The 27,456-nt window shown below is 43.0% G+C and overlaps 1 protein-coding gene across 1 annotated transcript in view; it reads right to left on the bottom strand.

The window, feature by feature from the left end:
• Positions 1-1,017: 1,017 nt before the first annotated feature.
• The window catches only part of PCP4 (Purkinje cell protein 4), a 49,119-nt gene continuing 22,680 nt past the window's right edge, over positions 1,018-27,456 (bottom strand). The window contains exon 3 of the mRNA XM_057373987.1: positions 1,018-3,055. Within this exon, the coding sequence (XP_057229970.1) occupies positions 2,928-3,055 (128 nt within the window). The 3' untranslated portion in view covers positions 1,018-2,927. The remainder of the gene's footprint in view (positions 3,056-27,456) is intronic.

Below are 27,456 nucleotides of genomic sequence, written 5' to 3'. Positions count from 1 at the left end.
ACCTCCACTTCCCCACATCCCCCACAGGTTGGCTCTGGCTTGCTTTTCTGTGTTTGACAGACTCCACATTCTTTGCTGTTTCCCTCCTGTGGGCATTCCTGTGCTTTTTGATGGCTTTTGGTTCATTCTAACAGCCTCCTTTGTGTTTACTTCCACAGGTTATTTTACGGTCCAGGCAACGGTGGGAACCAAGGGTTTCAAAGGCTCAGGCAATTGCTCTGATCACTCAGCTGTAGGTTATTCTCTTTTGGGATAATCTTGCAGCAATTTGGAGCAGAGGCAGCATGGATGTGTCTGGGGAGGGTGTGGGTGTCRGTGGTGGGAGCAGTAACCCCGTTTACTGCAAAATCCACTGCTCTGAATATTCTTCCATGTTACCTGCGGGAAYTTTTGGATTATCAGCACAGATATTCCCCTAATTTCAATCTTACTTGTCATGGCTTGGCTGCTCACAGCTAGGCAGAGCTCAGTGAGTGATGGGAGTTAAAAGACCCACACTGTACCTGGAGTATTTAACTCTCCTCCTTCACCCATCCTGGTTGAGTCCCACTCCTTTTCTCACYTCAGCCAAACCCAGGCAGGTCTCTGAAAAGCGTGAGTTAGCGGTAACGCAGGAAATTAACAGCTGTCAACTGATATGGGCAAAGGAGGAGTGAAAAGCAAGACTGGTGAGCAAGAGAGCTCTCCTGGGAACACAAACTGAATCTGTGTGCAAACACATCTACATAAAAAGGAAATTGTCTGACAGGGGCAGCCGCAATTATCCCAAATTCCATGTCAGATCACCGTTTCCTCGTTATGTTTCACTRTACATTAAGGCTGTGCCTGTAAGATGTGCTCTGAACTTCATATCGAAGAAAAGCCCCACTGCTGAAAGAGCCATAATTCATTTACTAACAGCCCCTGTTGCTGTGCTTCAATAATGTGATCATTTTCTCTGTGTCCCAACCATATGATTATTCCTGTTGTGTAGAAAATTTAAGTCCAAGGAATGTCAGATCAAATATAAAAGCCTAGTGCTTACCCATAGTTTTTATTCAATTAAGTAGCCATTACAGAGCTCATGCTGCTTCAAATGACATAATGCAGAACACAAATGCAGTCTTTTATTACAAATATATGTTCATCTAAACAAAATGGCACCAACACAATCCAAAGCCATTACAATTTTTAGATTATTATGCTGAGGCTATTATTATATGGTGAGCAGTCGCTGTGAAAGACAAGTGGGGGAACTGAGGCCTCCACGAACCACACTCTGAGTACAGCAGAGCTGTTATTTGATGTTTATTTGTGAAATTCTTAAATGCAGAGGAACAGTGCTGCTTAAAAAAAAATCATGAAAGCACTGAGCTGCATCTTGGAGGATGCTGGTGATGAGTGGGAAGTTCATGTTTAGGGCCAGGACCTGACACAGACAGGTTCCACAAGCAGGGTCTGGGCAGCATTTAGATGTTTACCCCCAAAATGAGTTCTGAAAAGCCCTGTGCTTTCCCAACCCTTCCCAAACACCTCACAAATCGTATTTGCACACCTTTCTTCATTGCCCACAGGATCTGTAAGGCTTCCCCTGCTCAGCATCCCTGAGCACTCCCCGTAGCCAGCACGGGGCCAGAGGTCTCGGCACCCACCCCAGCTTTGGGCTCCTCACTGATCTGGTGTCCAGCACCTCAAGTGTCTAACCCTGCARAAGGCTGAGGGATTCTCCTCTGTGATCCCAGAGCTCTGCACCTCTCTGTGGGCTCCTGTGAGAAGGGATTCCACCAGCATGGGACCCCTCCTTCCCCTCTATTCCCACCCCTGCTYGTGGCTTTCTGCTCACAGGTGACAAACGGTGCATTTGTCCCTTGCCCTGGTGATCAAACACTCCTGTGGAAGGTGGGAGAGGAAGGAAAGAACCCCCTGGGCTGAGCTGGGAATGCCACTTGGATCTCCCCCTTCAAGGAGTGCCAGCTCCAGGCAGCTCTGTGAGAGGAAGGCAGGCTGGCACCGCTCTCTTCCCTATTTCAGACACTCCCTGGAGCTGCTCTGTGTTGAACCAAAGCTGGGCTAACACAGGGATAAAGGGGCTCAGAGCTGCACACAGAACAGTCTAAATGTGTCACAATTCACTCCTCAAACCCTGAAAATAATACAAAGGGGAGGCACAGAAATAGCTGATAATTACGTAGAGACTGAAAAACTGCATTAAAAAACAAGAGTTTAGACGGACAGTTTCTATTTTTACAGACAAAAATCAGGCCCAAACTTCCAAAGGTATTTTGTGTCTGGTTTATTGTTTTCTTTCCATAACAGTCAATGCGGTCCAAGATCTCTGAATGTTATCATGCAAGGAGGAAGGACAGGGACAATTTCCCCACTGAAACCACTTTATTGACACACTTGCAAGACAAAAAGCGAACTGCTCCCTGCTTCCTACACCCCTCACGCCAGCTTCTGTCTACAACTTTTGATTTTACTTTCAGCTCATTACAAGAAAGTCATTTTATTTTCACATTTAGCTGGCAGCTGGAATTCTCCAAATGAGGGAAGCAGGGCTGAGGATGCATCTATCTCATCCCTCAGCAAAATTCCCTGCAACATACGGTGCTGTTATGACTCCGAGCTTTACGTGGAGAGGGAAGCAGGCATCTGGGCTGGGTTCATTTGTAACGCTGCGCTTGCTGGGTTAATATGGAAAGACAGATGAAGGCAGACACTTTAATTACTTCACCCTAACTTTTTATTACAACATCAAGTAAAATGGTGAGTTACAGAGGATAATGGGCGTGAAACATCTGGGATGAAGTCGCACACAAGCTCATGGGTTGTTATCTGCCAATGGGGTTTTAAATATTGATAATTTCTGTACATGCATCTTTGTGTTATATCWGATTTTCTTGATAAATCATCTCAGRATTACTTTGTTTTACGCTGTGAGGTAGCTACTAGGACTGGGACCCCGCTTTTTTCTTCTGGAATTTTCTGAACTGGGACTGTATCGCCACGGCCGCCCGCTCTGTCTCTGGCGCGTCCATGTCTATGTCAAACTCCTCTTGAACCTTCTTTTGCCCATCTGCTCAAAGGAAACACAACGAGAACATCAACAGCTTTGTCAGACAGGGAAAATCACTGGACAGCACAGGTGAAAGAACTCTATCCCTTTCTCCTTCATAGACACAGCCTTGACAATGGGAAAYACATTCAGAGGAGGAAAACTGGGAAAAATTTCATCAAAGCCCTCCCAATGACAGAGTTTGTGACATCTTGTGCGTAGCTGGGCCCTGAGGAGTGACATCCAAAGGGTGCTCACCACTCATCCAGCATCTGGGCGAGTCCCAGATGCTCGAGACCCCAGGGAGCCAACAGCAAGGGACAGCAGAGTAACTCTGCTGTGCCCCCCTGCAGGGAGAACTTAAAGGACTTTTCCAACCTAAATGATGTGATGATTCTGTATTCACTCTAAAAAAAAAAAAGGCAGYTTAAAATATTTTAAAGTAGAGAGATTAAGACCCTGTTCTTATCACACCTCCAACATGAGAGGAAGAGATAATACTTCCTAAGGCTAATTTCCATCCTTTTCACTCGTTTCCTGCCTCATCCCTTTCAACAYGCCGCGCTCTTCCCCTTTGAATCATTTATGCCCAATCTCTCCACCAGCGCGCCGCTTCCCTCACTTCTCTYCAGGCTCTGTTGTTGTCTTTCATCCTCAATCCTTGGCTCTTTGCCTTCCTTTATTCCCAGGCCTCAGCTTTCCCTTCAGCTGCATTTGGCCTCCACGTGGACAACCCAGCTGACGCTGCTGAATTTTCCTTCACCCACCTACAAGTTGAAAGTGCAGCCCTGGGAAAATTCTTGCCCTCGTTGCGAAGATAACCCTAAACTGCCTGGACCGAGTTAGTGGGAACCCACGTCCGCCCCACTAACCTCGTCACACCATCGAATTTTTCACCATAAACTTGTTTGTTAACCTCACTTATGTAACTGTTGTGTCCCAGCCTGCAGTGAACGTCAGTCCTGGAGTCTGCAGGGAGTTCTACTTAACAGCAGTTGRGGGAACTCACCCATTTTGAACCACTTTGGTTTTAATTCTTGACAATAAATCCTCCAGGATGCTCATCCCCATTTACYGTTAATGTCAATTAAGGCAACACTTTCAATGCTTTCAATTAAAATGAAAAGAAACTTCTTCCCCATTGTGTCTCTCCTTTACACCAGAAAACAGGAATGCAATTTCATGATTTAGCACAAGTCTGGCAGCATTTCTTGCCTTTACTTCTTCACTTCCTCAGAACTCAGTTTTTGCGTCCATTTCCTATGGACCACTCTAAACAGAGCAAATATTTAAAAGGAAAGGTTTGCAACACTCCATGTTGATTTCACTTTAACTACAACCAAATAAATACAGCTATGTTGATGTAAGAGAAATGTTCAGTTAGTATTTTGTTTTACTTAGAGAAACATTGAAGAAGAAAGATGAAAATGTAAGAAGAAAGAGAAAATCTGAATGAGAAGAACAGCTTGAACGCTCACCAAAGTTTGATTATTCAGGATMATGAAAAGCTAAGCTATCAAAGATTTTTGTGGAAGAAAATCAATCCATTAACTTTATGTCATTCAATCACAGAAAAATCACATCATTAAATCCAAGAATCTGCATGGCTTGTGCAACTATTCAAGCAACACAACCACCCTAAGTACAGAAATACAATTACAGTTTATTTTCCATGGGGAAAGGGACGTGAAGGTCAGAAGGGAAGASCCAAGGAGAATTCTGAATTGATTTTGATTTGGTATTTACGGGTTAAAGGCACCCTAACCATAAAAAGCTAAAGTGGAGTCTTTGCACCGATTTTAGCCTTTCTGTGTATTAATTACCATCCTCTGGAAATGCCAGTTGGGCAAACCAGATGGGTGGATGAACAGACACAACTGGGTTTGTACCTCTCGATGAAATCTGGCTTGTACAACTCATTTCCTATCACAGCCAAGTTTTAGCACTATCTTAACTTGCAACAGTGACTCAGCAATCTCACGTTAAGAYTGAAGAAAATGCAGCACTTGGTATAATTTGTCTCCAGAATTTCCAGGCCACTCAAATCTTTGCTTGATGTATACCATCATCACTGCCTTAAAATCAACTGTAATATAATAATGTACAATACCTGAAGATAATAAAAATTTACAATATCTTAAGATTTTACTTACTTATTGCTTTTTTTGACTGACTCTTGTTGAGTTCAAAACCAAAACTCCTTATCACTACTGAGAAATGATGAGTAGTAGGATACTCAGATATCCATGTGGAAGGAATCTTCATGTAGTTCAGAAAGTGAAAATACCAACAAAAATGTCTGTGAGGACATTTTGTAGGATGAGAAGTTTTAAGCCATGACTTAGACTCATAATTAACAAATTAGAAGTGTTCAAAAGGACCACGACATATGAATAATGAAGAAGCTCATCATTAGCAGATGGTATGGAAAGATAATGATTACACATATATGCATAATATACATTATAAAACAATATGTGTATTATCTATATATAATGTTATAGACTTTCCTGTACAATTTTCTTTCCCACCACTATGCCCATCTCTCACTTTTTTATACATGTCTGGTACATCCACACAGAGAATATATATTAATATATATAATTGCACAGACTTATTGGTTTAAAAAATATTAAATCCTGTGTTAATCTGAAAAGAGCTGCATTGGGTATTTCACAGATTTTGGGAGTGGATTTTWTTGGAGTTCTCTCCAAAACGTTTTCTGTTGATACCTGTCATAACACAGATATTTTCACAGATGGATTGTCAATCTGGAGATAAAATTCAGTGGGGTGCCAGCTCAGGCTTTGTCTAAGGGAATAAGATTTTAGTTTTTACCTTGAGCTGCTTTCCAAAAAGCAGCCTAGTGGTTTAAAAAGGATCACACACTGCAAACTACACGGGTTTTACTGGTTACTCACGGTTAAGAGCAGGAGYTCTAACTCCCTCATGACAGCTGGAACCAGGTGATCTTTGTGGTCCCTTCCAACCCACACCATTTATGAKCCTCCGAATTAAGAATTAACCAATTAATTACAATGAACAGCCAGCCTGTGCTCAGGACCTGCACAGACTAGAAATCACCTCCCTGTGCTGATAAAAAGACTRAAAGCCTTTTTGCACCTTCCTGCTCCATATCCATTCATGCCACTCTAACTTTTACCTGTCAGTAGCTGTTCACATATCTCAAGCATGCAGGCTGTTGGATTTGAATCCTCAAATCGTTAAATTTCTGCACAGAACTCAAAGCAAGCCCGTGRAAATGCTCCTTTTTCATGCACTGTCTCCCACTCCTGGCTTTCCTTTCACAAGGGATAATTAGCTCAGAAATGGTCTGAAAACCCAGGAAATTGTCACTCTCAGGCGAGAGTGCAGGTAAGCATCAGCACAGGTTTTACTACTGGGCTTGCTTTTCTCCTTCCTGCTGGCGGGGGCCAACCATTCTGCCTGATAACAAAATGTTCTGTCTGATAACAAACCACCTTTCTCCAAGCTGCATTTACRAGGCAATAAAGGTGGGTTGGGATGCCCTCCTCATCCTCAGTCACACACAGACATTTTTGTTGGTATTTTCACTTTCTGAACTACATAAAGATTCCTTCCACATGGATATCTGAGTATCCTTGGACTACCACCCACCTATGTGAGAAGACTAGGGGGAACAAAATTGTTGTCAGTAAACTTCACTCAAAAGCTACTCTGATGTTGCAAGGTTCAGAGACAACAAATGGTTGACAACCTCTGGCCTGCACTTGGGGTATTTTGAAGGGATCTGTTTTCACTAGCAACATAATAAATAAACCCCCTAACCCTTCCCAACTATTTCAAGGCTTTTCCTGAAAGATTTCTCCCTGCTGTTCTAAACACGCCCTGATAAACCAGGGGAGTCAGTGCATGTTCCTGCCAGCAGGGAAGGTGAACAATCCCACGCCAACAGTTGCTGGCCGTAACAGGAGATTTTATCCAAGGAATTTTCCAAAATCACACGTTTAACACGGACTGGCTCTGGCCACGTGCCAGCTGAGGCAAATCTGATCAGTGGTGGGACAAACTCCTTGGAGCACAGCACCCACTGCCTGGTGAGTCCCACCACGACAAGAGGCACCCCACGCCAGGGCTGAAGTCTGAGACAATTGGTGTGGGATTTCTCTCACCAAAGCAGCGCTCATCCCAGCAGGAGAGCCTGAAACCGCAACTAATGAGCTGCTTCCCAAGTCTACCAACATCTTGCACTGCTGCAATTGAAAAAAGATCTATGTATTCCATTTGCAGATGAAACACTCAGCATTAGAATGCTGTCTCCATGATCTGCTACAGCGCCTCGTAATCCATTGCAAACACTGGATGGATAATGAAGCTGAAGGAAAACAATAAAACCTTACACACAAATCTACCCATCAAACTCTGAAGAAACGTGGTGCAAGTGTAATTATTCACAGATATGCCTCCAGCTATTTCTTTCATTTACTTTTCAACTATAAAGTAAAATGAATTGTGACAATGCTGGGAAAAGAAAACGTTGCTTATTCCATATGGGCCAAAAGTCTAAAGCAGTTTTTTATGACAGCTGAACACAGGCTGAACAGACCAGTCCTTCCCAAACCTGTTCAGGGAAGGGAAAAGGTTAGTGGGATGCAAAGGGGACTCAGTCTTTATTCTCAGAATTTCCCCATCTCCTAGATGAAACAGAAATAGCTCATCACATTCTGGAGAACCATTCAGCATGAAAAATTGCACATGCTCAAATTTCTAACTGGCATTTCATGTCTCAGATGCTATCCTGTGCCCCTGCTCACSCAGCTCACATCTAACAGGAATTATGGGACCAGACCGGAGATGGAACACGCTCATAAAAATACTGCATTTTTCAGGGGCTTAACTGCAGCGTTTGGAAGAAAAGATTAAATGGAGTGTGGGACAGAATCACAGTGCCCCATAACAGGCCAGAAGCGCTATTTTGCCTCAGGCAGGATCATTACCTCCCACTGCTCCAAAGATTTTTCAAGCTGTGACAATCTTTACGCCGCCACTCGGATCCCAAGCCATTACACCAGCCTGTCCAATGAGGCAGAACAGCCCCTAATTAAAGAGGAGCAGAATGGGCAGGAATCACATGGATGTTGACATCCATGTGGAGCGTTTTCTTTATGTGAAGGGAAGAGTCTTTTTATCTGACCGGACTCCACAGAGCAACCAGCCAGCTGGAGAAAGCATATGGATGCTCAGGGGTGCGRAGGCCACACTTAACTCCTTTCAAGTAACAGTTTTAAAAGCTGAGAGCTGATGTTGGCAATTCTTTCCCCTCTGTATCTARTTTAGGGTGAGGAAGTAAAAGACTATTTTCTAGGGCAATTATAGAATCATAGAATGGTCTGGGTTGGAAGGGACCTTAAAAACCATCCAGTGCCACTCCTGCCATGGCAGGGACACCTCCCACTGTCCCAGGCTGCTCCCAGCCCCAATGTCCAGCCTGGCCTTGGGCACTCAAAGGRATCCAGGGGCAGCCACAGCTTCTCTGAGCACCCTGTGCCAGGGCCTTGCTATGCTCACAGTAAAAATTTCTTCTARTATCTAACCTGAACCTCCCCTCTTTCAGTGTGAAGCCATTCCCCCCYGTAAAATTGTCTCTTACCAGATTCTTCAGGCCCTGCAAGGCCACAMTGAGCTCAGCCCAAAGCTTCTCYTGTCCAGGCTGAACAATCCCAGCTCTCCCAGCCTTTCACCCCAGCACAGYTGCTCCATCCCTCTGACCATCCTGCTGCCTCCTCTGGGCTCTCTCCAGCAGCTCCACGTCCTTCCTGTGCTGGGCCCCAGGGCTGGAGGCAGCAGAACCCCACAGCCCCCTCCTGTCAGGGAGTTGTGCAGAGCCACAGAGTCCCCCCGGAGCCTCCTTTGCTCCAGGCTCAGCCCCTTTCCCAGCTCCCTCAGCCKCTCCTGGGGCTCCAGCCCCTTCCCAGCTCCGCTCCCTGCCCTGGACACGCTCCAGCCCCTCCAGGGCTCTCCTGCAGGACCCACAACTGGAGCCAGCCCTGGAGGGGCCTCTCGCTGCCCAGCCCAGAGGGACAATCCCTGCCCTGCTCCTGCTGGACACACAATTCCTGATCCAGCCCAGGTGCCATTGGCCTTCTTGGCCACAAACATTCAGTTCCTTCATTAATAAGCACAGCATTTTTCTCTAATTAGTTTAGGAACAACAATAATTTCCCTTCCTGCTCATTAGCTGTGCTGCAGGGTGAGATGCTCGTTTTGTGACAAGGACTCCATCCCTACAGCTGTACTTGTTTTGTCACTCCATAATGAACCCAGACATTCCAGGGCCACCTTCCCGAGACCAAGGCTCCTGTCCTGTTTTTCAGGAGTGAGCCCCTYGATGATGGGGAGTTACAGGTTCACACAAGGGAGTTTTGTTTTCCATGGTCAGGTATTTGAAGGTGGAAGGTGCTGGGGAAATGGAACATCCACACAGGAACCATCTCTGAAACTGAAGAGCAACCCCTGGAGCTCAGCAGTCTCCTGAGAGATCCATGTGAAAGAAAATAAATGTTATCATTAATGATAAGACTAAATGTAACAGCTATTTTTATCTGGACTACACCAACTGGCCCCATAATATCACTCAAAGCAAGGCAAAAATAATTAATATCATTTGATTCAAGTGTAAATTACATTTTGGTATAAAGAACACGACCTTATTAGGCAACCAGAATCCTTTATTTTTCAAATTGACCTTTACTTTCAGAATATATTTTTGCTATCTCAAACTCAAAAAATTAGTTTTGCTGTAGAAAATAATAGCTGTTCTCCTATAATTTTAAAAATGTTATTTCAGCATGAGGCTTTTGAAGCATCCGATTAATCTTTTTTTTTTCCTACTTGTAATAATGTTCGAGAACAGGAATATTATTTCTGACATAAGATAAACGAAGTAGCACAAAATATGTACATTGGGGTAACATACTGGAACAGAAAATAGCAATAAAATTCAGTTTACAAAAATTGCATTCTCAAGTAATTTGTAGCCAGCTACAGATGAATTGATTTTGCTCAACAATTAATATAGAGACAAATATTGTTTTTCCTTAAATGCTAATATTATTTAAGCAATCATTCCTCATCTTCAAAATAATTAATGTATCACTGACAGCCTTTTTAAATGGTTTACAAATGCATAACTGATGCATAGGTAGGTACATAATTCATTGGGATCTACGAGGCATTCTGGGAATTAAACCAGAAGCCTTAATTCACATTCCCATGTGGAGATCAAACTTTGTGGAAGCTTAATTGGGAACATAGCAAATAAAAATGGCCATCTCAGCTCTGTAATCTCATTTTTTTACCAGCTAAACCTGCATCTGAGGAGTGCTAAACTGACTGGCAAATTCAGTGGGAGCCTCTGGGAGCTGAAAGGAAATGTGGCTGGGAATCAGGTGTTGGCATTGACACAGAATCACAAAATGTCCTGAGCTGAGAAGGACTCAAGGACCATCGAGTCCAAATTGTTTCAGGTCCCCCTGTCCCTGCAGAAGGATGCCCCAGCAGCAGGGATAATACCCTGGGCCCAGGTCAGAATGTCAAGACCCTCCTCACAAACTCAGCCCAGGTGGTGGGAGTCTCGTTCTGCACTGCCCATAATCCCAAACATCCCAGCCAAGTTTTAAACAGAATCGTTACGATGCAGTTTTAATTTCCTTGGCCATTTCCAGTTCTCATTTCCCCAGTTAAACACTGTAACTTTAACCAGCTTGGCTGTGGAGGGAGCTGCATTTCAGCAGTGCACAAAGCAAGCTGCCCTCCTGACTCGCTCCTCCAGTGCTTGATTAATATATGATCAGTTATTTCCCTATTATGGTAGCATCCAGGCGCTCCCAGCTGGAGCCGGGAGCCCTAATGTGGTTACAAACGCAGAACAATAAATTCTTTCCCCTCCACCACCCCTCGGTGCTCTGACCTTTGCAAAAGTGTCTTCAGCAATAACGTTTAAAATAACAACGGGAGAACTTCCTCRGGGCTACCTCGACACCAGAGCATTATCCCAGGCCCAGCACAGCTCAGAAATCATCCACAGCTTCCCTAAATACGTGAGAGAGAAGCAGCCACGGGCACGACKGGGATTGTTCCAGACAGACTCTGCCAGGGGCCTCTGGGGGCAGACGTGGGACCCCCGGGCTTTTGAGGGAAAGATGGTTTAGCCCTTTTGATTCAAGCCACACTGCACCACTTCGCACCAAAACCAGACAAAAGGCTCTAAACCCATTCTGTTTTCTAAGAGAGATGTTGCCTCCAGCACTTCAAAACGCTTTGCTGCTCCAGACTGCAAGGGAACTGCCCCAAAAAGAGTTGGAACTCGCTGTTAATTGTGAGATGACCAATGCCACCTGAGAGAACTCAACAGGGAAACATGAAACAGAGGAGTTCTTTGAGTGTGGCACTGCGTCCTTCAACTTTGTTCTCACCAGAGAAACCCAAAAGAGATGATTTCATCTTCCAGTGTGACACTATGTGCCCTGGCTCTGCTCTCAGCAGAGAAACCCTAAACAGAGGATTTAATCTTCCAGTGTGGCACTGCCTCCTCTGGCTCTGCTTTCACTAGAGAAACCCAAAAGAGAGGATTTCATCTTCCAGTGTGGCACTGTCTCTCCTCTGGCTCTGCTTTCCAGGGATGCTCCCTCACCCCACCACCCACCCCGCTAAAGAACAGCTGGAGAAGAAGCTCAGAGAAGTGGCAGCGATCACAACATGCCACACAGGAGTGGCATGAAAGGGGGATCAAATCCATGCGTGACAAAGTGACATGAGCTGGGGAAGGTGGCACAGGTTACAGAGCAAAACCTGTCAGTCATAAAAAGGGAGAGGAGTCAATCAAAAGCACGGTGATATGGAGTCAGAAGATGTTTTTTTTCCACACATAATAAAGAGCAAGGCTTTGCTCTGCTCAGCTTCAAAGTGGATAAAAAGGACATTTTCTTGGAGTCCCTGTGTACCAGCAGATCTGTCAGCAACTAATGAGAGGCTATTTTAAGTTTACAGGGTAATTTTAATAAAAACTGTTATATGAGCACTTGGAAAGTCACAGTGAGAAAATCCTCTCCTCTTGTAAAATCCATCACAGGTTTTAATTACAAATGACTCAATCACACACTCAGAGGTGCACAGCACAAGACACAGGAACTGAGCTTTGCCATCCAGTATCACCATCTTGAGCAAAGGAGTTTTTATGGAGGAATTGTTCCSTGAGAGGGTGGGGAGGCCCTGGCACAGGGTGCCCCTGGATCCCTGGAAGAGTCCCAGGACAGGTTGCACAGGGCTTGGAGCATCCTGATCAAGTGGATTTTCCTTCCAATGGAAGAGGTTGCTGGAATGAGTAGAACTTTAAGAACCCTTCCAATCCAAACCATTTCATGGCTTTATTTCAGTATCTTCTATGCCTTGTAAATATTATCAGTAAGAAGCACTCACTTTACTGCACAGATTAAGTGCAAGAAACAAACAACTTAAATAATGGCCAAACAGTGCAGCTTTTATTTGCTCAAACGTGGGCACTGCTCCATGCTGCAATAGGCTAATTAATTGAGCATAATCACACCACAAAAAAGTCACTTCTTTAATACATGCACCMTGTTTTTAACATCTTGCACAAACTGCCAGTTTGGAGGTGCTTGTGGAGGCATCTGGGCAATTWTCATGTGGAAGGGGAGCTTGTGAAGTTAAAAATGCTTCACAAAGAAGTATCCAGAGTCCTTTAGAGACAGAAAAGAATTGTCACARGATAAAAACAGGCTAAGGTGAACAAACTTGATTTAAGACACTCTTTTAGGAGAGCATTTGGCAAAAGAAAGTTTGTTCTCCTTCATAAAACCAAACTCATCCCATCAGTAGAGCTCCAAAGATGGGATGGATATAAAATCCAGGCTCCTGGAGCAGCTCCAAGGTAGTTCAGCCTGAGCAAAGACCAGGATATTCTATAGGACATTGATTTACCATGAGACTGCCAGTGGGTCTCACATGCTCCTGCAGCACTCGGCTCTGTCACTTCTGCAGCAGCCACAAGTTCAGCCACAGCGCTGGATAGATTTGGTCTGACCAGAAGTCTTACTGAATGTTCCACACAATGAAATTTCCTCACAGAAGGCACAGAATTTGAACATCTCTGACTCCTGAAAGCAGTCACCCAGCTGTAGTTTTCCACCATAAAGCAAAGAAATCCTGTGGCAGGAGGGTTGGTTCTAGGAAATTTCCACTGTTTTCTTTTGCTTGGGCTGTTACCCGAACAGAATCATTAATTTGAGTTTACTGTGTCTCCACTGAACGCAAAAAGCCACATTCTATGTTTATTTCCCCTGAAGGCTGGCTTGCTTAACTTTCTTAGGCAGAGAGGAGGGGCTCCTCAGGAGAATGGAGGATAACACTGAAACAGCAGTACAGGGGAGATAAATTAACATCCAGTGGCAACATGGCACTGAAAGAGGATGAGAAGGAATTATATGCCAGAGGATATTGTCAGCGTGTTCCAGGCTGTCTTGCCCAAGAGCCACTTGGAAAGCCATGTTACACGTTCTGCAGAAGCTCATTAAGCCAAGTATTTCAAAACCAGATTCTAGGTAAAAAGCTCTGGCCATGTCCTAGGGGAAAAAAATCCTTAATCTAAATTAGAATCATAGAATCATTTASGTTGGAAAATATCTTTGAGATCATCAAGTCCAGCTGTAAAGGAAGCTAAACTTGCAGGTGTTTAGAAAAAAATACAAAGGAGAAAAGCAGGCACTCCAAGGGTGCAATTCTAACATTTTTGGACGGCGTGAATCTCAGCCTTTAATCCCCTTCCTACAATGGTTAGCTCTCTATTAGTTGTGAAGGCAGCTCACAGTGCCTGGTTCAGATGTAATCATTGTTCCTTAGTAATCATTGTTCCTTAAATGAGTTACATTGCCTGATCCTGAGTGTTGCCCGAACTACACATTGTATAATTTCAGATGAACACACTTACCCRCTATTTCATGAGAAATTCTTTCTCATCAAATGAATTATTTAGCTCTTATGAAAGGTACTACACAGAAACTGCAGCAGCTAAGAAATCTTGTTTGCCCCAGGATGGGAGAAAATAAAATAAAGGTAGGTACACCTTCTCACACAATTCCATCCATGTGCTCTGAGCCCATGGGATGGAGGAGGAGAGAACTGCTCACCTTCAAMAGAGGGTCAGAATGAACATTTGTTCCCTCTGCTGAGATGGCCAGGGAAGCTGCCAGTTGTGCAGCTGATCTGGATCCTCTCATGTTCCCTCAGGAGCTGACTGAACAGCCTGCATACGTTTTTCTTTTTATAGAAATACAGTTGAACAGACAAAAAAAAACGGTATCAGCACCTCTCCCTCTCCTTTCAATTTATTWCAGAGATAGTGAATTTTTGTGTACACATGTGCTTTTAAGTGCACATCAATAAGGCTCCTTATATACMTCTAGTAAGGGATTACAGTTAACACTACGACAAGCAATATCAAATGTTTCATGTGAACAAGCAGCCAAATGACAGTTTCTGTGAGAACTGTAATTGACTTCACCAGCTACTGCAAACACCAAACCTCTGCTCTGCTGTTTAGTAAACAATGAGCCAGGTGATGGCTGCTGCCAGTCTGAGGTGTGGAGGTGCTCCAAGGAACCTTGTTGCACCCAGAGTGTGGAAAAGGCAGCCAAAACAGGGCTGAGAATGCATGAAGAATAAAATGTGTTGAGTCAGATGTGCTGGGTGTCCATCTGTAGAAGGCAATAACCCTTTAAAAGATATTGCCATGATTCTCATGGCTGATCTGAGCCAAGGAACACTGACATGAGACTGGGATCTGCATGCAGAGCACAGAAAAACAGTGACTCCCTCCTGGTGCAGCTCCCCAATGTGGTGTACTCAACAGAGAATTCTGATTATTATCAGAGAGCACAATTATGCTCATGTGTTCTCTAAATGCCAAAGCACACAAGTTACTTCTTCATCATTCCTTAAGGGAAGAAACACAGCCCCACCACACATCCYTGTCATATTTCTTTCTTTCCTCTCCTTTACTGTGGAAACTGATGCTGAGGTGGACACAACTATTGGCACCGAGGCAGAACACAAGCACAGCTCTGCTCTTCCACTAATTTCCTCTCCCAGAGTAATAGAGAAGACCTTATTGTCACATAGGACAATTTACTGTTTAGCATAAGGAAGTAAAAGATGGCAAGGAACTGATCCTATAAAAGAGGGGGGAACAAATCCAGAAGGGCACTGTGTCCTTCTGGGCRGTTCGTTCATTACTTCAGTTATGGTACTGGGAGGCTATAGCCTGGAATTCTAACAAGTCAATACCAAAGCTCTGTGGGATTTCTTGTCCCTGCCTTTAGTCTGTATTTATTGAGTGAGGACTGATGGTTGTAGGTAATGTAATTTTCCAAGCCTTTCCAAAGCAGCAAAGATAATGAGCAAGGTTGGGCTCCAAAGCCACTAGACAGTACTTCAAATCCTGCTTCTGCATTTTTTTCCCCTTTCCCCCATCTCATGAAAAAATAAAATTCCAAACCTTCTAGGTCCCGGGCACTGACTCAGCAACATCCTCTTTTGAACTCGATGCTATTTCAGAGAAAGGGTGGAGGGGTTGTTCTCCCCTAAGAGTGCAGCTTATGTTCTGACAAGCATCGGACTAAAGTGCAGATCATTAAGGCTGGCTTGCAGTGGGCTTATTCTCAGGTGTGTAGAAAGGAGAAGGAGTATCCACCTTTTTATAGCCTATGTATTGATTAATCACACCCACACACCTTTTTATTTTTTTTTTAATGTGGGTAAAAGCAAGCATGTTTTTCCTTTTCCAATAAAGCCCCTTCGAAAGGAGAAAGCGGRTCCATATTCCGAGCTCTTTATCTACATCAGGAGGTTATGGAGCAGGGAAGTGAAAATGGTCTCATTATCCTGACAGATGGTGCACTTAACAAACCCACACAGAACACTGAGGACACAAAGGAAGGTTGTACRTGCTGGAAGTGCGGTGCATTTCTGAGCTGCCAGCAAAGCGGTGCCTGTGAGGTACCACACCGGCCCTCCAGCCTCGCTGCTTTCCAGTCCTCAGAGCTGAAACAAATCCCTTTTGTCGCCTGGAGAATTCCCTGCCTCCTTCTCCAGAAGGGACTGTCCTCCCTTTTAATCCTCCCATCCCCTTCCCATCGCAGGAAACTCAGAAAGTTTCCTTCAGAAGTTTAATTTTTTTAATGCAAAAATATGTTAAGACAAAGCAAAACAAAAAGCAAACTTTATTAACATGAGCAGACTAGAAGAAAAGAAGGGTTTCTATTCACCTTATCTTGGTTTTCACCTCACTGGGTTTTCACGTGGTGCCTTTTAACAACGGCTATTTAAGATCAATTTTATCAGGAGGGGTGGCCATTGATTTAGCTAAGTGCAGCAATTGCAATTAGAAAGTTATTAAACCCAGTGCCAGATAGACTAATTGACATGAAAATCTAACTGAGACTGGGGCATAAAGGTTTCCCTCCTGCTTCAGCTGCAAGTTTATTGCACACATAAAGCTATCTTAAAAGAACATTCAGGTTGCAAAGTCGAACAAGAGAAAGTTAATAAATGACAAAATGAACTGATACCATTAAACAAAATTAACTGAATCATTGAGTGGACAACCTTAATTTTTGACATTGAAACTTTCATGGTCTTAAGAGCAGAGCATTTCCTAGATTTCAAGCAAAAAAAAAAATCTATTCTGATATAACATATGGACAYCCACATGGCTCCTCAGCAGGGCTGCCTGGAACTGTTAAATCCAACACCAGTTTTAATGGAGTAACTGGSAGTGGTGGGAGGCTGCTGTCCTGTGCCTGAATCAGCAGGAAAGGGAATGACTTGCATGTTTTGTGGGTGGGATTCACACAGCTGAGGGAAAGGGACAATAAGAAAACTCTGTTGCCTTCAGATGTGATGGCTACTCCTGTTCCACCTCCCAGTCCCCAAAACTGCATCAGGACATTCCCTAAGCTCTAAATTCCAGCCAAGCCCCTTCCCACAGCAGCTGACTCCTGCTCTCCTCCAGTTCCCACATCCCAGTCCATATTCCTCCTTCCCAGTCCCAGTTTCYATCCCAAAGTATGAAATCCTACCCAGCCCTCTGTGGTTCCAGTTTCCTGATGAGACCCACTGAACTCCTTTGTCATTCCATCCTCTGACCTCCCTGCTCCAGCGTCTGGGACCGTCTGCTTCCAACAAGGAGGCACATTTTTTTCCTAAGCAATTGTGGTGTTTTGGGAGCACAGAAGGGGCATGACCCTGCCCTTGGCTTCAGCTCGAGGCCAAAGCATCCCTGAATGCAGCAGCAATTAGGGAAAACTATGATTTCCTTAAGCCTTTCAAAGACAGTGTTGGTTTAATTGCTTTAGTGTTTACTATTTGGCTCAGTGATGTTGCGTTTGCATGGGAAAAAAAAATAATTAACTGCTTCACTGAACTCACACAAATGTAAGACTTGTCCTTCTAAACGTTTATAACTTGGCCTCTGTAACAGATAGAAAAGTCACATCCCAGATGACAAATCTTACATTTCTGTTCAAAATGACAAAGGCTCAAAGCAGTCAGACAAAAGGCCACCAGAAATTGTTTTTAATTTCTCGATGTGCTAACATTTTGTTCAAGCCTCATTTTTGGAAACTACTAGAATGACTTTGCTGAACCCTTCCAAAATAATTCTGCTTGAGGCAAGCAATCAAAATGACAAATTTCAGCCTGAGCAATTGGATTTTGGCAAGATTGTGTACAACTGAAAAGGGAGCTTTTAACCAGCAGAGTTCAGCAGCTGTTAATTGGCCCTGCCACCAGTCCAGACTGCAATAAACAAAATAAGTGCATGTAATAGGAGTGAAAGAATGTAAACTAAATGAAATAAAAGTTATGGATAACTGGAAAATCTTTAAAAGGGATCAAAACCAAAGGGGGAATGTTACTCYGCTGTTGTTCTCAGAGTTGCCAATGATTTCCTGAAGATTTAAACATGGGAAAAAAACTGAAAATAGCTGAGTCACTTAAAATGATTACATGGAAGACAAAAATTAATCAGAGCTTTCATTTATGTGCTCTGTGTTGAGGATTTCTCTCACACTTACCTCTGCTACTCATTTAAAAACTCTATGGAAAACATTTTCTTTTGTGCGAATTTAAACCCTGACRGGCAAGGTCTGTTTGGATTTAGAGACATGTCAAATTGTCAATAAAGGGTGACAGAAACAGCATCTGAGCTGACACACACAGCTGGTGAACCTCAGAGCATCACTCCAGCCGCTGTTTTCTGATCTACAGAGACCCTACAGGATTCTTCCTGCCCCTCTTTCTGAGGATTACAAGGACATGAGCTCACAAGCATCTGGAAGAAGGACTRAACACTTCATGCATTTCCTCTGTTTCAGAAAACACGAGCTGTTTTGGTGCAAGGATTTAAGCTGGTACTCACATTCCTCACTGTCTCCRAAGTGTTGGCATGTGCAGAATACACGGGATACAGCACACCAAGAACCAATCCCTGTTCCACTAAAACCCATCTCATTGTCTTCCCTGCTTGAATTTCAGATCTGAATAGAAACAGAACCAATTTTTTTTTTTTTTTTTCTCCTCTTTTGCTCAGGAAACCCAAGTATTTATTCTTTTTTTCTTCCAAGCTAATAGGACAGAGAAAGAGAATAACTAAAAGTCTTCTTGTCAAACATGAGAAAGTTATTTATTAACTGATACCATTARGCAAAATTAACTGAATCACTGAGTGGACAACTTTAAATTTTGACATTGAAAATTTCATGGTTTCATTGAAAATGTTCATGGTCTTAAGAACACAGTGTTTCCTAGATTTTTTCCTCCTCTTTTGCTCTGCTGCTTTCAAATTCTGCTACTTTAAAGACTGYTTTGTCTCTGTTTCTGTTATTCCAGGTGACTCCTCACCTTGCTTAAACCTAGTCTGGGAAACTTAATGTTTTGTGAGACTGGAGAGAAATGAGACTTCGGGTGAGACTCACTATGACTCCAAGTTAGAGCATTAGTCAGGAACCTTCTTTTTGGCCAATGAATATTCTTTACTAATGACCCAGACTGAGAATTTGCCTGGGAAAATAGGAGGGGAAATTAGACACTTAGAGAAGCAGCAGTTGACCTGACTGTGTTGAAAAAAAATGTGAAATTCTCTGGCAGAGAAGAAGGAATGAGAGGTGAGGTAGAAAAAATGAGGGAGACAGGAAGAAAGGCAGACAAAGAAGAACCTGCTTGTGAAAAAAGATGAAAGAAAAACCTCAGGTTTTATGAAGAAAGTGAGGACTAAGTGACTTTACCCATGGTAGCAGCCTGGCCTGTCTGGCAAAAAGGAGTCTGGATTCACCCCAGAGCATCCCACTGCACCACGGGCTCCATCCCACTCCCCTGGACACATCCACTTGTTGCCTGTGACAAAAAGGGGTCACAGTGGCAGGAAAAGATTTAATTATACAAGCCAGTGACTGGTTAAAAGCTTCAATATCMTGAGTGAATGTATCTTGGGCCTTGCAAAAACCAGCAGAAACCACTGCCAGAAGAGCTCTGGCAATGTGCACCGAGGATCTGAGTTTTCTGCTGCTTACCTCAATCTCTGSTACCTCTCCTCACTAGTAAAAAGAAAAACTTTTTGGTTTTTTTTTAACCAAATCAATCAAGCTTTCTCCTGGAACAATTCACTGGTGGGGGCAGAACACCTGGGGTTTTTTGAACTGCCTGGACTGAAAGTCCACATTGCTTTTTGTTTCATTTTGTTTTGTTTTCTGGCAGCTTGGCCAAGCTTATCAAGTGTTTTGTCACATTCAGACAGCATCACTTACAACAACAAAAGGTATCCCTGACACCAGCAAAGGAGGCTGGCAGCTCAGGGCTGCATTGCTCCCTATCTCAGCAATTACACGGAAATGTTGTGATAAACAAAAGTAAACTCAGCCTTTTGCTGCCAGGCCAGAAGCCCCACAAACACAGAAGAATAGAAGCAGCTGCTCTCTGATTCAGCTCAGGTTAATTGTTGGTTYCTACTCGGCAGTTCCATCAAGAAATTCAGCCCCAAACATTAATCATATATGCAAATATGCACACAATGCTGCAGAAAAYTACTTACAGCCACAGAAAATTACTGTGGTAAAATCCAAAGAGTTGTGGGAAGCTCGAAACAAGGGTCAAATTTATGGTAGTTATAAAACCCTTCCATGGCAAGTTTCAAGTAATTTTGGATCTATTTATACTTTGGAGAGCAAAACAATAACTTCTTAGTGGTCTCACATAGTACCCACTCAAAAATAATGGCAGTTGTGGATATGCTTATATTTAATTTCATTTAAACTTGAAACTTAGAACCAAACTGAGTTGGAGTTACAAGCTCACACAAAGAGATATTTGGGGAGAAACTACAAAAGAGCACTGGTATCCCTTGATGCAGCTTTCTTCACTGGCTTCTTTTGTGTCCATCATCTTCTACTGCAAGAAAAAAAAAGACCTAATAAAAGGAAAGAAATAAGTATTCTAATTCCAACTGAKTCTGGACTTCAGCCAGTCCACCATGTAATAGCAAAAATGCTAATGTTAGCTGCAGTAATCTTCTTAAGATGATGAATAGAGACCAAAATCTACACTAATTCTGCTGCATCTGAGAACAGCTTCTAGACTCTCTTGTTCCCAAGGTTTGCCTGTGGCATGYGGAAGAATGGGAGGAATTGCCAAAAATTACATTTTCTTTTTGATGTTCTTCCATAATGGAATGGTTCTGAGCTGAGGGACCTCTGGAGGATTCCATCTCATGACTTAAGTCTCTTGCTTTTTATTTCTGAGGTCCCTCCTGTAAAAGAYATAAATACTTAAATAAGAATTGTGATTCTTTTCTCTGGCACAGGGAAAAGCTTMAAAGGCCCAGCAGTCAGAGCACACAACGGCTACCAAAGCTCCCACACCTGGTCCCGCTGCGCAAATGACACAGGAATTTACAGTATTGTTTATGGATCATTAATCTCCAAATTYCTTCCCACTGCGGTCTAGAAAAGCTTTCTTTCTCTTTAATTTGGCAGAGAAAGAAATTTAAGCCAAAGACAGAAGTTKGTCTGAGATGAGACCAAGTGGTGCTGATGGCGAGAATGACTCATGATTGAGTGGCAAAACCCAACCAATCTTTTGTCTTGCCCTCTACTGACAGCATCCATCACCCTTGGACAGAAAAGGTCCAAACCTACATGTTTTCCATCTGTCTTCTTACCCTCTTGGCTAAAATAAGCCAGAAATGCTTTTTTTCCCCAGCTCCTCTATGTCTTTGCCTGCCAGAGGGAGACCTCACACCAGAGACACAGAGCTCACACGAGAGACACAGAGTTTTGTTGTGAACAGATTCATTGGAAAAGTCACCAAAAAATTTTTGCCARTGACAAGTACAGCTTTCTTCTTGATGAATACAATCATTAGGTGAGATCACAATACACATTTTCTGCTGGTAATTATTCTGCAGGCTGCAGACCCAGAGGTGGCTGCTTCAGGACACCAAATAGCTTTGGATCCAGCTCTGCTCTGCCTCAATGTCCTTCCTTTTGAGGGTTTTGGTCCCTGGTTATTTGAGGTGAAAAGAAGGAGGTTATCTGATCCTCCTGGATAATCCAGGATTACKTTTCTGTGTGCACATCATCCCCCAGGATGCAACTGGAGATCTGGAATCTACACAGGTGTATCCACATCTTTCCTCAAAGGTACCACACCTGGAAACCTCCATTCAGCTCTGAACCCAAAGGCCAGAAGAATAAACATTTCTTCAGGTTTAATTCATCTCACCTCTGCCAAACCTTCTATTTGGTTCTACTATACAACAAAGGATGCAGCCCAGAATTTTTTCCATAGCTAATCCCTGTAGCCCAGAATTGTCTCCATGGCCAATCCCTGTTTCCTGTCAGACACCTGGGTCAGAACCTCTCTGCAGTGTCTACAGGCACTTTAAACTAAATTTTTGGTGTCTGTCAGTATGAGATCATTAACTTAGATTAGAACTGCAGGAATGGTTACTGTTGGATTAGCACAGGCACATAATGAATTCCAAAATCCTGCAATAACGTGTTRTGTTCCTGGCTATTAGCCTGGGTTTTAATTAGTTTGTGCTAATGAATATATTTGTACATGTCCATTTTTTATTGGCAGCTTTKAGAGGAGTAGTAAATTGGTCACTGCGGAGTGCCAGTGTTTCACTAAAACCTAAGGAATAATTAATGCTTTCTCCACCTAGAGTCAACCAGCAGTCTCAGGGGCTTTTAGGTATAAATTAGAATGAAAGATGAGATACTCAAAATACAGTTAGAGAACTCATTCATCAACAGTGATTAAATAATRTTACTGTGAGACCCTGGAGGAGCACTGAGAGCTGATTTCCAGCTCTGGAATACCCACACCATCTCCCAGGAGCTGCCAGAGCACCCTGCCCTATTTTCTTTCCACTGTGACTTTCAAAATGSCTTTTCCATATCCGGTGCTATCCAACTTTCTTCTGTTCTTAGAAATTCCTCCTAGGAAAATATGTATTTTTCTCAGTCTTTCCTATTCATAACCCAACGTGGGCYGAGGGAAAAATGAACCAATACCAAGAGTGCTTGCCTAAAGTAAATGCTTCCATGAACTCCAGGATCCTGGCTAACAAAGATATCAAGCCAAAAATATTTGGATGTTTGTGTTTCCTTATTTCCACAGAGAAGATGGCTGTGAGAGCTGGCACAAGGTGGTCAGGATAAGCCAAACCTGAATAAGGAATGGAGTTGTTTGAGATGGGTTTAACGRGAAATTAAATGCTCAGGTCCAAACCAGACATTCTGAAATACCCTGCTGAGCATCCACTTAACTCCAGAGATAGAAAAAAAGAATTTTTGTATTTTTTATTAAATGACATTATTTCTATTATTTTGTAATGTTAGTATTACCCACAAAATCCTCAGCCTTGAGAGAGCTAAGCAAATTGGAAGCCTAAATCAGATTAAGGTCTATGAACACCAGGCTCTCCAGAGGAGCTTATTCTGGTAAACACCATGTCACCAAAAAATACATTCTTCTCTGCTGAGAACAAACAGAGCTTTAGCTCTTTCACACAGATGTGCACCCAGAGAGCCAGACATGAAGAATTTCACCCCTAATTACAGAGAGAGGCAGAGTTTAATATTTTTAATCCTCTCTTAGCACAGGAACCCAAGACACACGTGGGCTGACTCTGAGACACCCCTCTTYTCCCTCAGACAAGCAACCAAAGCACTTTACATAAGGTGCTGAAATAAMCTCTGAGCACAGGGACTGAAGGTGAAGTGTTGTGCTGGTTCCTGCTGCAGCATCTAATTCCTTCCTGCCGCCCTGACTGCTTTTTGTTCTGGCCACCAGTTCAGCACAAGACCACGTTTTCATCATGTCTGTAACACTCCTGCTGTTCTAAATTCTGGTGCCTGCTTACACAAGGGAGCCTGATAACACCAAATTACAAGCTAATTTTGGAGCATCCAGCTAAGTGCCTCAAGACAGCTGTGTGCTACAAATTAAAATCTTAAAAACCGTCAGAAAAAAAAAGTGATTAATCATTTACCGAATTGCTAACGGAGAAACTCTGAAGTAGGCAAGTATTTTCATTCCATTTACAAAACCAAGTCAGAAGAAAACAAAAGCCTGTGGTGTGAAGTAAAGCAGGTCTGTGTACAGTCATGTGTGTACCGTCAAAAAGAAAAGTGATGTTTCCACAACAGTAAATCCTGGTAACCACTGTTGGGCATTGATTGTGTTCCTCTTTCATTTTTCACTTCCACCAAATTAAAAAAACATGCTGCTCAGCTATATGCACCTCTTGTAGCCTTTTAATCATCTGTTGTTAGTGTCGGGGAACGTGGAGAGATAAAGCTCCAAGCTGTGCCAGTCAGTCTAGCTCCATGGATTCCCAATGTAAATATTCCAACTCCCATACCCCATTGACTCTAATCCTGACACACCCCAAACCATCCTTGACGATGCAAGGGCAGATTCATTTCAGAGGTGAATTTGTAGGTGTTACCTGAGTTTTTTAGGGACTGGCTTGACCTGTTCCCTTTGGAGGGACAGCACCAGAATAGAACTAAAGGCTCCTTTGCCCAGGAGAGCACATTTTCCAGGCAGTGAACATTTGTGGAAGCCAGCCAGCTATGTGCCAGTCATGGAAAGAAGGCTCCTTCTCCCTGGTGCACAGTGAGGCAGCTCACTGATAATTACAGACTGATTTCCAAAAGAAATATGGCACTTGTCAAAGGCATCATTTCAATTCTGTCTTTCCTCATTAACACTTGATGGGAACTCCAGAGTATTTATGACTCATCCAAAAGGCAAAACCCACCAGCATCACCACAGCTTTATTCTCCTTCACTTAATTTTTTCTTCATTTCTAATGACTGATTTTTTTTTCTCCCTAATGACCTTGGCTGATTTTCCAGCAGTTTCTCAGAAAGCAGCAGGGTGACCACCACCTTTCAGGTGCTCAAATTCCCACTGAATTAAGCACCTCATGATGACTTCTTTGGGCTTCTCCTGATCTCAGTATTGCAGGAATGCTGCAGTTCTACTGATTTCTACCTCCTGCAAAGGAGCAGACTGTGAGGGACCATACAGAAGTATATATAACTCCTATACATGTGTTCATCTCTCACATTTTTAGAAATGCAGCTGAATTTTTGGATGCACTCGGTTTGAGAACACCGCATTCATGCAGGCACACAAGGTTCCCAAGCTGTGTGCAGGCACTGTGTGCAAAACAAAGATCCCATAAATTAATCAAGTTGTTCTCCTAGCAAGCTGGAAAGAAAGAGGTGGACCGGGGCAAGAATTGTTATTGTTATCTCTATTTTTAAATACTTGGAAAAGACTCAGTTMCTATGGTGGTGAGGACCATATAAGTACCCAGACAGATTCCTTGGTATAAGGAATATTAAGTGTGAAAATTCTCCATGCCAAAGGTACCAGTTAAGAGGAACTTTTTCCTCTATGAGACAAAAAAAAAAGGGAGAAATATATTTTGAAATAATTTCTCATTTTTAAGTTCTTAAAAAGCAGGTTTGWAAAGCTGAAATTCTTGTTCTATGGTTGTGCTGTTCTGCTCCTTTTTTTTTTCTTGTAGAACTTCTGCATTAAAAAAGAAAAAAAAAAGAAACCCAAATCATACAAGAAAAAGCTGTATAATTAACGATATAACAACATACAGACAGACATTCTTCACGTGGATATATTTTTTGTGTGGGAAGATGGACTTATTTGGGAGTCATGAGAGTGGCTACAAATGATACACAAAATGAAAACTTGAGGGGAATTCCAGAGCCAGGACACAGGCCAGACTACAAAAGCACTGCTGTTAATTGATGAAACTTTTAATACACTCATTTTTTTTAATGATGCTTCTGCATAAAYGTTTAAAAATGAAAGCTCCTCATTACCAGATGAGGTGCAGCTGTGATGCACAGTATCAAAGCCAACTTGTCAGATAACAGAAGAACAAGAACATTATCTCCTCTTTTAGAAGTATTATTTCAGTTTAGATCAGATACATTGATTAAACTTCTCCAGAGGCTCCTCTCCGCAAAACCAGATGGTCACTGCACATGGACAGGCACCCGTGGGTGTAGGTGAAGTTTCAGTGCAGAAGGTGCCCACATTATCTCAAACAGTCATAAAAATCATCACTTTGAAAGGGCTTTTTTTTCTGGATAAGCGCCAAAAAGGGTTGGTCAGAGCATTTCTGTGAACAATCCTTCACCGCCTCCATCGCCCCAAATAAATAAGCACACAGTATTCCTCTGGAGAGGACTCATGCTCATCCCTGGCCTCCAGAAATGGAAATTCACCTAGGAGAGGAAATAAAGTTCATGCATAATTCCCTTCTCTTCCTTTCAGCATCCTCTCTGGGGAAGATCTGTGAACAATCCCAGAGCTTTGTTATTAAAGGCTCATTGTGCTCTCACAGCTGAGTGCTGCTGGCTGCTGCAGGGATGGGCACATTCCGTGGACACATCCCTCCGTCAACACCCCAGGCTGGGCAAAGGAAGAGAACAGGCCAGGAGAGGACCTGAGACATCTTTGGTTTGGTTCTGGGCAAATTTTATGTGCAGCTGTCCTCAGGCAAGTGCCTAAACTGAAACTCAGCAGTTTTCCTGCAGCATTTTTGCCAAGCCTTGAGATGGGATTCATCTCAAACTGTTCACTTGGGACTTTTTCTCCTCTCATCTGATCCACCCTCAGCTACAGATCACAGTGTCGAGTTCTCACAGGATTTTTACACCTTTCTCTGAGCCTGAGTGATCTGTACATGACCGAACACAACTTATGTAACTGTGCTGAGGGTTCAGACACTTTTGTATTTAGGCTCTGTTGAAGGTGTTATGATATTTGGTGGTAGCAGACACGTCTGGGAATGTTGCTGAGGCACAGACTTTTTATTTTAAGAGAAGTGGGATGAGGCACAACAAAATCATTCTCATTTCACTTCCCAAATCCCCACCAGACTGGATGAGATAGGACAGAATTTGGCTTTGGTTATAGACTGAAAGTAGAATAAGAGAAAATGCATTGCTGAGAGATCAGATCCCTTGAAGCACCACTTAAAAGGGATGAGAGAATTCTAGAACACCAGCGTGAAAAGAGACAACAAGGCTGATCTCCCTCCCAGCTCTCAACCTGTCACCCCAGAAAACTCAATATTAATCAGCTTCATACAATACTCCCCATCCTAATTTCTGATTAATGCTGTGAGGGTGAAATATTAGAGAGCAGCARTTTGAAAGGGTTGGGTTTTCTTTTTACACTGATTCAGCAGCTGCTTGCAAAACTTTAGGTTTATCTTTAGCCACAATGATTTGTGGGAAAGAAAATGCACAGGCATTGCAATGCTGCAGTTCAGGCTCTGTCCTTTCCTTGGACTAAAAAATGTGACCTCTAGGCCCAGGAAGATACAGCAAACTATGTTCCATGAGATCCTTTGAATATTTACACTAATTACCCTCATGTGTTCCACTCCCTCCTCAAAATCGTTTTTTCCATCAGTWAGTTTATTTGTAGGGCTGTTCCCAAAAACAGTACATTTTTTACGCAGTCATTGGAGAATATTAGTGGAAAATTAATTTTGAGTTCTTAAAGAGATATTTATATTAGCCCATACTACAATAATGATCCTGGCCTCTAGCCAGGAATTGRAGCTCTATTAAGTTAAGCACTCTGCATAAATAACTATGAAGATTATTATTCACTCTGTCGGATCTGGCAATTTTTTTTTTTCATTCTTGAGTGCAGTGAGAAGAATTTCCCAAATTTCTTGAGCAGAGGAAGTGGGTGAATGGGCTGTTGATAACAYTGCAAGATGCCTACCCCTCTACCAGGAAAGCTTACTAGAG

Source organism: Malurus melanocephalus, unplaced genomic scaffold (assembly GCF_030028575.1).
Source record: "Malurus melanocephalus ecotype Western Australia unplaced genomic scaffold, MMel_1.1 scaffold_212, whole genome shotgun sequence".
NCBI lineage: Eukaryota > Metazoa > Chordata > Aves > Passeriformes > Maluridae > Malurus > Malurus melanocephalus.
The sequence above is the reverse complement of the archived record's forward strand: the minus strand, read 5'-3'. Positions and strand labels throughout refer to the sequence as shown.